The sequence below is a fragment of the Hyaloscypha bicolor genome, assembly GCF_002865645.1.
Source record: "Hyaloscypha bicolor E unplaced genomic scaffold K444scaffold_83, whole genome shotgun sequence".
Lineage (NCBI taxonomy): Eukaryota > Fungi > Ascomycota > Leotiomycetes > Helotiales > Hyaloscyphaceae > Hyaloscypha > Hyaloscypha bicolor.
Genome location: NW_020194585.1, coordinates 624,786 through 638,510, shown reverse-complemented (window position 1 = coordinate 638,510; position 13,725 = coordinate 624,786). Strand labels below are relative to the sequence as shown.

The 13,725-nt window shown below is 23.9% G+C and overlaps 1 protein-coding gene across 1 annotated transcript; it reads right to left on the bottom strand.

The window, feature by feature from the left end:
- Positions 1–3,138: 3,138 nt before the first annotated feature.
- On the bottom strand, positions 3,139–3,435 carry K444DRAFT_529683 (uncharacterized protein; the record flags this gene model as incomplete). Its single annotated transcript, XM_024874833.1, has 1 exon — positions 3,139–3,435. A coding segment is annotated over one exon (297 nt), but the record flags the coding sequence as incomplete, so codon positions are not given.
- Positions 3,436–13,725: the final 10,290 nt, after the last annotated feature.

The window sequence follows — 13,725 nt, the reverse complement described above, 5'->3', positions numbered from 1 at the left end:
CTAAGCTATGGAACAAAGTAGGGAGAATGCCTCGACCTTTAGTATTGTTCCGCCTAAGTAATTCCGGCTTAGCTTCGTTTTGTGCCTGTTTCCAATATCCTGTCCTTGGCAGATTATATCCTTACGCCAGCCATTACATTACTCCCTCCCTAAAGAGAAGTCTAAATGCCCTTATTTAGGGGATTATTTAGCCGTAATATAGAAAAGAAAAAAAAGGAAATAATGGCTATTAACCCTATTCTATCTAATTCCTATAGCTTACTTATAATTAAAGTATAGTCTTGACTTTACTAGAATAACCCAGTTCCTAATATATTCTGGCTAGTTCTTAGTATTTATTACTTGTATTATACTTATACTTATATTAATAATATAGTCTAGAAGTACTATATAGGCTATAGCTAATATTAGAACTATTATTATTAGGCAGTCTTTAAATAAGGATAGTAGATCAAGTTTATCTATTAATATAGGCTTTAATATAGTAGCTTACTTATCTTTTTTCTTAGTTAGAATAGTAATATTTGGCTTAATTATACTATTTCTAAGCTACTTAATTAATTTCTAGGCCTTCTCAAGCTTAATATATAAGCTCTCAAGTTAATTCTTTATTATAGAAACTTATATATTAAGGCTAGCTACTTGAGCTATTTTATTATTAAATTTCCGGGCCTTAAATTATATAATTTTAGTTTTATAAGAGCTTTTAAGGGGTTTTCCGACTTCCTAAATAATATTATATACTAATTTATTAATATTTATAAGGTATTATTTCTTTAATTTAGCTTTTAGAATTATTTACTAGCTCTTAGTTTTAGACTAGTACTTTATATAATAATTACTACTTAGTATTATATGTTTCCTAATTATAATAGGTATCTTAATACTAGTTTAGTTATCTTTAATATAATTAGAATCTTATTTATTATTAGAAGTCTTTTTATTCTTAGTTTTTTTATTATTAGAATTCTTATTATTATTTAATATTTTATATTTCTTAGATATACTAGCCTTACTTTTTTTAATTTTCTTAGTATTTGGCTCTATAAGATTAATAAGAAAGCCCTTATTAGTACTATTTATTTTGCCTATTAAACTATTAAATTTATTATTACTAGTAACTAAAGCCTTTATTTTATTATTTTTAAAATATTTTATTAAGATATTTTTTATAATAATTTCAGATATATTTTTAAGAATAAAGCAGGCTATATTCTATATATTAACTTATTCTTAGATAAGAGAGTTACTATTTTTATCTATAAAGATAATTTAGCTAGTAATTATATTAATAATAATTATAGCTACTAAACTTAAGATATTATTACTATTACTTAAATTATTTAGGATCTAGTAAGTAGTCTTACTTAGTCTAGCTATAGATAATATATTACCGGAATTTCTTATCTATTTTATCTTTATTAATAGTTCTATTAAGGTAATAGTAATAATATAAATAGTTAAGGTTATAAAAATTAAAATAATTAGAAAAGTTTCCCTTAATTTTTAATAATATTTCGAACTAATCGTGCGTCAAGACTTGCACTAAAGCCCCTGCGTCCCTGCAGGTTTAGTGCGTATTAGTAATACGGTCGAAAATCATTAATATGATCGTTTTTTCGGAATACCAATTTTTAAAATTTTAATACAAATCACAGAAAAATATTTTACAGTTTATATAGAGTTTATACTATAATTAATAAATCAAATTCTCTTACTTTCACATGGCATATATATATAATAAAAAATAGTAGAAAGATTCCATATTTTACCTCGCTAGCGACCCCCCAAAATACTACTATTCTAAGAAATTAATTAATTACAGAATAACCACGTCCTTACTAGTGCACCCAATAATTATTTCCTCCCCATTAGCATCCAATCTAACTATATTACCAAAGCCATTATCATAAAATAAAGGGGAATCGGGTAGTGGCCTAACAAAACCAAGCTCCCTAGCTAGCATTTCCACCCGCATATTACCAAACTCACTAACCCACTCCTCTTCGTATCCAGGAGAAGCTAGCCTAAAATCCATCTTATTCGCATAAAAGAGCTCTATTCTGCAATCAATTTTCCTCTATTTCTCCCATTTTGCTATTAACTTTTGGTAGTGAGCCTTAAGACCAGTTTCACTATAATCGACAAATAGTGGTTCCTCTCCATAGCCAAAGGGCTCTCCTAAATCATACGGAGCTTTTTCCCCACAAGTACGTCTTCTGCATGGGAGCTTGCCAGTAATATGCTTCGTAATATACGCATTAGTTTCCCTGATTCGGCAATTTAGGTAGGCGTTATTGTCCATCTCGTCCGCGGTAAAAAGGGACTCTCTGCGATAAGCGATTTGACGTGCGGCCGAGCCCTTGGAAATAACTCTATACTTTTGCACATGCTTTTTACCGTCTTTATCTAGCTTATCGCGTTGCTCCTGGAGTACTGCCTTTTCCCTTGCGAGCTCTCTTTCCATAATTAGCCCCGCCCTAAATAGCTTGGGCTCAGTTGACTTCTGGTATGCCCTCCAAGATCTCCAGAAACTAGGTGTGAGAGCATACTCCTCGTCATCCTTTGCAAGGATAAAATAGTCATTAAGACGTTAATTTATATACGTATTGTGTACCATGCGATTCGCAAATATAGGGGGGTTCTAGAAAGGTTTCGATATTGGAGGGGTTCGTGGGGGTAGAATCTCAATTTGCTTATCTGCTACAAAATTAGCCTATATTACTATATAAATCTATAGCCAATTAACAAACCTTCTTTTAGTTAGAATTAAGCTAGCTTCTCGTACGCATGCCGTACGGTTTTACGCCCTAAAAGGCCCGCTTTAGTAAAAGCACTAATAATCGTCCTGCGCTTGAACGTTCTTCCCCGTATCATCTAGTATATTACTAGAAAATCGAGCTTGGTATAAATAATATTACTATACTAGATCTTATCGTGAATACTGATTTAATGCCAGTACTTGAGAGGTTAAAAGAGGCCAATATCGAGCGGTTAAAGGAGATATATACTATATGGTAGTAGTTAAAAAGGGACGATTTTATGGGACTAGCAGTAATATAGGAACTCGTCTGAAGTATGAGAGCCATAACCGTCAAATATTAATATCCTCTACTTGCCCTATATACGTCTATATATCTAATTATGGAAGTGCTTAATATATTTCAGGCTAAGAACGTTATTTGTATATCCAGTCGAGCTTATAGCAAACACCGTTTCGGTATCAAGATCATTATTAAAGTATTCCTCTAATAGGATCTCTCCCTTTAAAATAAGAAATAGTATAATTACTTCGCCGCTAGCGGATATAGTTTCGATTATAGTAAGTAATTCTCGATTATCTGGATCTGCCAAATAGATAGCTTTTATATTAAGGTATATAATAATAATCTTTCCGTTTAAAACGCTAATACAAAAGCCAGTTTCGTCCATATTTCATATATCTTTAAAACAAATTCCAAACTTCTCTAATACCCCGTAATATTCCTGAAAATGCTCTTCCAGATCCTCCTTTCAATATGCCGCCTTCCTCTCTTATACTAGTATCTTCGCGCAAAGGGTTTTAAACCATAATTTATTCCGCTTGAACCATCATTATGCCCATAGGCGGTTTACTTGGTGGGTAGAAGCGCTATCCCCAAGGATCTTATTAGCCGCCGCCCGAACTATCTTGAGATCAGCTCTATAGCCTAAATAGATCAGGAAATTAATAAATTACTTGAGGCCCTCCTCTTGATTAGGAGTAAGTGTCTTGTTATAGCCCCCTTTAGTATTTTGTGGTTTTCGTCCAGCCAAACGCGCTTTCCAGAGTTAATATTTTACCCTGAATTAACGCGCAATCGCGGACTTTTTGACGTATGGGTTCCTGGCATAGAAATCGGAGGCCTGGGCTATCCTTTTCTCTTCTTCTGGGTCAAATTTGGCCATAGTGTTAATATTTAATTAATTAAAAGGGTTTGGTATTCCGAAAAAACGACCATATTAATGATTTTCGACCGTATTACTAATACGCACTAAACCCGCAGGGACGCAGGGGCTTTAGTGCAAGTCTTAATACACGATTAATATAAGTAAGTATTTATCTTTAGCTTAGCTTTAAAAAAAAAAAATTTATAATTTACTTAGATAATAAAGTATAATCTAATATAATAAAGGAAAATATTTTATTTAGATTTCTAGAAAAGAAAATAAATACTAATATAATAAAATAAAGAAAATATACTAGAGTTTAAATAAAACCCGGGAAATATCTAGATTTTTCTTTTTTTTCTCTAATTATAAAGGCCTTATTATTAAGGTTTATTATTATCTAAGTAATCTTTATTAAACTTATTCTTTTTAATATACTAAATCTATTTATTTAGCTAAATAGGAAGTCCTGCTTTACTAGGGTTTTACTTATAGAATTTATATAGTTTAAATACTAAATTCTTAAAATTTAATATAAAATACTATTTATTATTTATATTCTATTTCTTTTATTTAATCTTATAATAAAGCTTATTATAAAGTACCTTAGAAAAGAAAATCTTTTTGACTTCTTATTTAAGTTTACTATTAACTTTAGTAAAACTAGGCTTTTTATTAGTTTAGTTAGGTAATAAATTAGTAAAATTCTTATAAAATCTATTTATATAGAAAATTAGCCAAATCTTATATAATAGAAAAAGGTCTAATTAATATAAATAGCCGACTATTTTATTAATTTTAAATAGTCTAATAAGGAAATAATCTAATTTATTAGATAAATAGTTTATTTTCTATATCTTTTTAATTATATAAACTATATTTCCTAGACTAAAATCTATTTCTTACTATTTCTTATTAGCTTATTTAGCTTAATATTCCTAAACTACTACTATATATTTTCGGGCATAATTAATAGTAATATTAATTCTTTTAGCCTACTAATATATTTCTTTCTAATTAAGTTTCTTTCTTAGTATTTTAAACTTTATTATTAGTAATATCTAATTAAAATTTAGCCTGAGTTTATATTCGTAATTAATTATTAAGGGAGATAGGCTAGTTAACTTATATAGGTAAGTAGTACTTATAGTATTAAATACCGGAAATAAATCTGCCTAGTTATCTTAGAAGTAATTAATAAAAAGGCAAAGTCAAGTATTAATAATCTAGTTAATAATTTCTATTTATTTATTAGTTTAGATATATTCTATAATTAAGAGCTTTAGCTTAATTCTAATTAATCTTAATAGTTTATTTATAAAATACAAAATAAACTAGAATTCTTAATTACTAGTAATAATAAAGAGAAAACCTCGGAATTACTAGATATAATAATAGAATAGGCTAGTAATAGTTCTAGCTATAATATTCTTAATTATTAGTAGGCTAATATATTATTTAGATAATTAATTAACTATAATAAATATATTATTATATTTTTTACTTATAAAGCTAGGGATATAGAAATCTATAAATAAATCATTTTATATTTTTAGGGGAACTAGTAAGAAATATAATAGGCCTAATATTTTATTTCTTAGCTTATAAGACCTTTAATATTTATAATAGTTTACTATAAAGTAATTAATATTTACTAAGAAAATAAGTTACTAATAAAATCTTTAAGCTAGAATTTTTATTTTATTTTAACCGGAATAAATAGTAATTATTATACTATAGATTTATTATAGGAGCCTAATTTATAAATTATTATATTTGTCTAATATAATAAGTCTTTTATTATAAAGTAAATAGCTATTTAATATTTCCTATAGATTCGTATTTTTCTAGGCTTTCCTTTATTTATTCTTAAGGGCCAGATTTATCTAATTAGTTTATAGAACTTTAATTATAACTAATAGCTTATTTATTCTTTCTATTTTAATAGAAGCAAAAATAGTATCTTTTACCTTAGTAAAAGCGAGAATTAGATCTAGTAAGATAACTAGCCTAGTTCTTTTAGCTTCTTTAGCCTATTTCTGGGTTAGTATAAGCTTATTTTTTCGGGATAAGATATTAGTAATAATATTATTTTTATCTAGCTAATAAGTAATCTAGTAATAGAACTATAATAGAAAACCTATTTATTAGATTTATTATTTATTTAAAAGCCTCTTAGTACTAAAATACTCGAGAGCTTTATAATTAATAATAATTAGAAAATTAGATAAGCTAATTAATTCTACTTATTATTTCCGGAGTTTTTAAATAATAATAAGAAGTTTCTTATTATAGATTTTATAATAGCTTTTAGCTCTTTAAAGAGCTTTAAAATAAAATATAACCGGATATTATTATTTGTTCTCTAGGCTTTTTTGAGAAAGTATATTTATAATAATTAGATTTAAATAATTAGTTTCTAGGCAAGTTTTCTAGTTATATTTAAAATAAAGAAATATTAGAGTAAAAAAAAGTAATTTCTTAAACTAATTAAAGATATTTAGCTAGATTTTATTAAGTATAAACTTTAATAAAGTATTCTTTTTAGTTAGACGGTTTAGGAAGTAAGAGATATATTTATAAGCTTAAATAAATCTATAATAGAAGTTATAGAAGCTTAAAAACAATTATATTTCTCTTTTTATTATAAGTTAATTATAATATATATAGGGTTATATATAATTTAAGGGCATATAATAAATCTTGGATATTACGGGTATTAATTAGGGAAATTAAAGGCCCTTTAATATTATAACTAACTATTATTTATATTATAAGTATTAGGCTTATAAATTACTAATTATATATATATTATTAGGGCCTTCTATTTAAAGGGAGCTTTCCTGAACTTTATAGAAGAAATTGAGATTAGTTTTATATTGAATTTAATACTATAGTTTTATAATATACTAATTTATTCTATTATTTTATTACCTACTAATAAATACCTTATAAGCTAATCTCTCTATCCTTAAAGGAAGTAGTTTAATAAGTAATTATATCTCGAAATCTGTAAAATATATAATTTCTTGCCGGAGCTATTTCTATAGAGGAAGTTAATTAGATTAATCCCGATATAGGTAATAGTAAAGGCTCGTCTAATACTTTTAATAGGGTCCTTTAGAAGCCTCTGAGAGCTAGTAATAATAATAGAAATAATTCCGGTAATAATTAAGACGCCGAGATTAATACCTAAGTTACTACTACCCAAGCTATAAAATAGAGATTATATACTAATATTAAAGCGCTCTAATAAAAGCAAGAATTAGTAAATGCAATTAACTAATATATTCTATAGTTAAAGTAATATAAGAGTGCCCTCAGAAATACCTTATAGTTTACTATATCTTATAGAAATTCTATTTATAAGTTTACCTTATCTTTCTTAGTAATTTTTATTAGGGAACTTCCTGAAATAGGGTTAGAATTTACTTCCTTTTTTAATATAATAAGCTTTAAGAGTAATCTTAATACTATTTGTTAGAAGCTACTATATAATATTCTAAAAATATATTTGGACCGAGAGAAGCTTTTTAAGGTCCGAATACCTGATTTATATTATAGAAAGTCCCTTAAGAAATAGAGAATATTTATATCTTTCTAGAAAGTAGTCTTTAGAACCTAATCTTGAACTTATAACAGATATTCTTCTAGAGTTAACTTTACTATAAGTGCCTTTAGAGACGAACTTTATAATATTTAGGAGGCTATAATAAAGTAAAGTCCACTATTATATAAGGTTTATTAGAAGTAATTTAAGGCCTACTTGGCTAATATACTTTAAGTATTTCAAACCCGTTAATAAGATACCTTTAAGAAGCTCTAAGATCTTTATTAAAAGAATAATAAGATAGTTACCGAGTTATATATTCGGATAATTAGTCTTAAAGTTAACTAGAACCTATATTTTAAGAGAAACCGGATCCGGACTCTTAATACTACTTTATCTAACTATAAGACTTATTAGATACTTATATTTATTTTCTTAGAAAATAAAGTAATATCTGTTTTTAAGTAACTTAAGAAAGCTTAGAAAGCAGAATATACTACTTATCCCAAATTAAGAAAAGTAAAGGCAGAAGAGTCTAGTAAGAGCAATTCTGCTCCTAAAGACTCTAACTTAGTAAATTCTGATTTATAAGGCTATTAAAAAAGAAAGAATAAGTTCCGAAAATTATATAAGAAATCCTTAGATAATACTTTAACTTTTTTAAGGCCTTAATAAAGTACTAGTTTTACTTCAGATATAGTTTATTAGACTTATAGATAGAAAGAGTACTTCTTAGAAAGTATAAAGTATTTCAAATATACTAAATAAACTTAGTAGAACCCTAATAAGGCTAAAACTATAAAAAAATTAAGGTATTTATAGAAGTAGATTAATACTATTACTATAAAGGAGTGCTTTAGAGAAAATTCTCCTAAGAAATAGAGAAAAGAAAAAGCCAAATCTTAAATATTAATAATTTTAGCTATAATAAAAAAGGTATATTACTTTATATAACTATTTAAGTAAGATTAATATAGCTAGAAGTAAATGCCTTAGAAATATATAGTAGACTTAGTAATACCGGATTAGACTATAACTTCCTTAATAATAATTAGGCTTAAAGCCGGAGCTTTATTACTTTAGCTAAATATAATTAAGAATTTATAACCTTTTATAGAAATAGATTTAAGGTCTATTAAGCCTATAATCTTAAAGTATTTATTATAAATAATTATAATAAAATGCGTTCTTTTAAGCTCTAGTTTTATAAATATAAGAATATTAGCTTTTATAGCCTTATTTTTAATATAGAATTTTATAAAATAATTCTTATATAATATATAAACTATATTAAAAAAATAATAGATATATATATCTATATAGCCTAATAATATTAAGATTCTAATACTAAAAGAGTTTAGTAAGAAGCTTAACTAGTATCCTAAGCTAGTATCTTAAGTCTTATTCTTAACTAAAGGCAAATATAACTATTCTAGATAATAGGCTTTATATATTTATAATAATTACTAGATCTCTATTTTATTATATAGTTCTAGTAATACTAAATAGAAGTTTTTAATATAGTAAATTAATACTTTTCGGAAAGGGGCCTTAGAGATATCTATCTATTTCCTGAATAATAAATATAAAAACTTCTTAGAGGTTTTTAATTCTAATAAAGCTTCGGAACTTTCTAATCTTAGTAGTATTAAATACTTTATTAATATAGATAGTATGGTTCTATATAGGCCTTTATATAATCTATTAGAAACCTAACTAGAAGTATTATATCTATATTTATAGGATATGTTTTATAAACATTAAATAAGGCCTAGTAAAAGCCTAATAAAGGCGCCTATTCTTTTTATTTCTAAGAAAGATAAAGGGCTATATCTTTATATTAATTATTATAGACTTAATTAAGTTATAATTAAGAATTAGTATCCGCTTTCTTTTATTAATAAGACTTTTAACCGGCTTTAAGAAGCCAAGATTTTTATAAAGCTAAATTTTAAGAATATATATTATTAGATAAGAATTTATAAAGAATATAAGTAAAAGACGGCTTTTAGAATCCGTTATAGCTATTTTAAATATCTTATAATACTTTTTAGGCTAGCTAATATACTAGCTATATTTTAAATATATATTAATATTATACTTATAAGGCTTCTAGATTATTTTATAGTTATTTATTTAAATAATATTTTTATTTACTTCCGAAATAAAGGTAAATACTATAATTATATTTACTAGATATTTACTAGGCTATATAAAAATAACCTGTTTTATAAACTTAGTAAATACAAGTTTAATATTAAGGAAATCGAATTTTTGGGCTTTCTTATTAAAATAGAAAATATTTATACGAATTCTAAACGGGTCTATAATATTATTAAATAGCTAGAACTAAAATCATTTTATAATATTTAAGTATTTCTTGAATTTACTAATTTCTATTATAGATTTATTTATTATTACTCTCAGGTAACTATAAGCTTAATAAATCTCTTAAAAAAAATAGAAAAGAGCCAGAAATCCGGTTCTTTTATATAAATAAATAAAGTAGCTAAAAGCTTTAAAACTTTAAAAAAAAGCTTTTACTATAATGCCTATTCTAGTCTATTTTAACTCTTCTAAAAAGATTTATATTAAAACTAATATATTGAAATTTATAATTACTAGTACTATTTTATAATAAGTTAATTCTAGTAATAACCCGAAAAAATACTAGTATCTAATAATATTCTGGTTCCAGAAACTTTCCGGAGCCAAATATAATTATAGTACCTATAATAGAGAGCTGCTTATAATTATTAAAACCTTTAAGTATTAGTACTATTACCTTAAAAAGTCCAGATTTATAATTAAGGTTATTATAAATTATAATAACCTCTAATACTTTATAGAAATAAAGTATCTAGAAAGCTATTAAATATATTAGATAATATATTTTATAATATATAATTTTAATATTATTTACTATAAAGGCACCTTAAATCCAGTAGATAAATCTAGTAAAAAACCTAATTATAAAAAAGGTTCTATTAATATAATTTGGCTTCTAATTTTTTAGAATAAGCTAAAAAAAGCTTTTATAATTGCAATTTAGAAGTTCTTATAAATATCTAAAGAATTCCCTCTTTAAAATAAGTATTATTTAATATTTACTATATTTATAATAGCTAAGAAGAAATATTTACTATAAGATAAGTAAATAAATTATCTTATAGATCCCTTAATTATAGAATTAATTAAGAAGTAAGATATAGAGAGATATCTTAAAGGCTCTATTACTATAACTAAAATAATAGAGATATCTATAATTATATTACTTAATAAAACTAAAGATTTCTCGATTTCCCGAGTTTTTAAATTAAATAATTACAAATATCTAATTTCTTATATATAGATATATATAGCTATTAAAAGAGCTATAGTACTAGCCCCTTTATCTAAATCTCTTCTAGATATTATTTAGATAGCTTAGAGAAATAATTCTCGATATTAGAATATTATAAAATAAAGGCTTAGTAAAAAAGATACTAAAGGAAAAGAAATCTAGAAAAATAATTCGGGCTTATTTAGATACTATTTCAGAATTATTATATCTAATAATTCCGCTTTATATTAAGAAGTTATAAAACTTTATTATAATAACCTAATAACTAGATATTATAAAATAAAGAAAACTTTTAAGCTTCTTAGAAGATCTTAATATTAAAAGAATATAGAAAAAAATATTTGTAATTATTATTAAAAATATAATATTTACTAGAAAGTTAAAGTAAAAAGGTATTTACTATATAGTTTACTTAGTAGTTTATTATAGCCTGAGAGATTCTAAAGTAAGATCTCTATAGATTTTATTATAGGTCTATTATTATATAAAAACCCGATAAAAGATTCCGATTTTAATATAATTCTTATAATTATTAACTAGTACTCTAAAATAGCGAGATATATTATATATTATAAGACTATTAACTTTCCGGAGCTTACTAAAATTATATAGAAATATGTTTTCTTAATTTTTAGCTTTCCTAATAAAATTGTTTCTAATTAAGAAATAGTATTTACTAGCTAGTTCTAGTTCGCTTTCTGCTTTTATTTAATATATAAATAGTATTTAAGTATAGCTTACTATTTTTAGATAAATAGTTAGATAAAAAAGCAAAATCAGGCTCTGAAATATTACCTAAAATATTATTATAATACCTAAAAGAATAATTAGTTTAAGAAGTTATTTTTTATAGAATTTATATATAATAACTTAAAATATTAGGTTTTATAGAATATATTTTTCTATATATATTATAAATATTACCCTTAACTTTTATAAAATCCTAAAAATAGAATTATAAGAGAAATACTAGCTATATATAAGAGACTAGAAACTCTTAAAGTAAAGTAAAGAAAGCTCGAGGATTTATAATATTATATATAAAATAACCGGGAAATTTATTATAATAAATACTAGTTAGCTAAATATTATTTTAAAGAAGTCTAAATAATACTATTAATAAAGAATATTAAACTTAAGGTAAAGAAGCTTAAGCTAAAATTTATAGGTCTATTTAGAATTCTTAAATATATTAGTAATTTGATATATAAGTTAGAATTACTAAATATATATAATTATTTATATCTAACTTTCTATATTTCTTTTCTTAAAAAGTATATAATAATAAAAAATTAAGAGCTATATTTATATCTTTTCGGAAAACTTCCGGAATTAGTAAATAATAATAAAAAACAAGAATAGAAAATAGAAGCCATTATTAATTACTAATAAAATAATAGAAATAAAAAGTAATAGTATTTAATTAAATAGAAAGCCTGGCCTAAAGATTATAATATCTAGTTATTTGCTTTTTCTAATCTTAAAAATTTCAAGAAATTTCTGAAATTATATAACTGAAACTATAGTTTAAAATCCGAAACTATCTTTTAATAATCTCTTAAAATTAAAAAGAATTCTAAACTATTAAGAAAAAGGCTACTTAAAAGAAAGAAAGAACCTAAATAGCTAAGAAAAGACCTGAAATAGTAATAGAAATATTCTTTTTCTGGGTTTTTTTATTTATAAAGGTTTTCTAAAGTTTTATTAAAGCTTATAAGAATTATATTTAAATTATTAGAAAAAGATTTAGAATTAAGAAAGATTTATTATAGGTAAACTAGCTATAGGTATTTTAAATAAATAAACTTTAATTCTTATAAATTCCTAATTCCTAAAATAAGAATACTAAATACTGGCCCTATTTAGAACTTAGTAAAAAATTAGCTAATACTTTCCGAAATCCGCTTATTTTTTAATGAAATATAATTATACTATAATAATATTAGTATTAAGAATATTAAAAGAAGTAAGTAAGGAACTTATAATAGCTATATATACCTTATAAAAGGCCTAAACTTCTAAAGTTAGGTCCTAAATAACTATAAGTATTATATTATTAGTACTTAAAGTACTAGTAATAGATTATTTAGTAATTTCTATAATAAGCTTAGTAATAAGATTAATGCCTTAAAAATAGATATTATAGTATTTCTTTAAGAAATTAGTAAGTACCTAAATATATTAGAAAAAACTTATTTTCGGAATACTAACCCAAGTAATATTATTATTTACCTTATTAAGACGGGAAAAAGAATTCCAAAGCTTATTAGTATTCTTCTAGTTTTTAAAAACCTAATTAATAATATTATTTTTATTAATATAATACTATTTAGAATATATTTTAAGAAATTTCTTAAAGATTATAATAGTATCTTTCTAGAACTAGTAAGCCTTTAATAAGTAATAAGAAATCTAAAATTATATTAGCTTTAATAGATATTAAAGCTAAAGAACTTACTAATATATAAGACTTAGAACTCTTATTATAATAGTTATAATTCTTCTTACTAGATATTATAGTATATAAGGTAAAGAAATTAATAAGTAAATACTTGAAATATTTCAAGTATTTACTAGTAATAGAAAAGAAGGCTATAAGATTACTTTTATATTTATTATTATATAAATAGATAATAAAGCCAGAAAAAGATATTATAGAATTAATTAAAAATAATTAAAAAAGACTTAAAGAAGAGTAAAAGAAGAAGCTAGAAAATAATAATAGAAAAAGTTATTATATATATAGTTATTAGAAAAAAAGAAAGTATATAGTAATATAAAGAGGTTCTTTTATAGAAGTAGAGAACTATCTGAATTAACTACTAGTTTTTAAGCTAGTTCTAATTAGAAATTAGTATAACTAATTAATATATATTTCCAGAAGCCTATAAATAATCTCTAGAACCTTAAAAATATTTATATA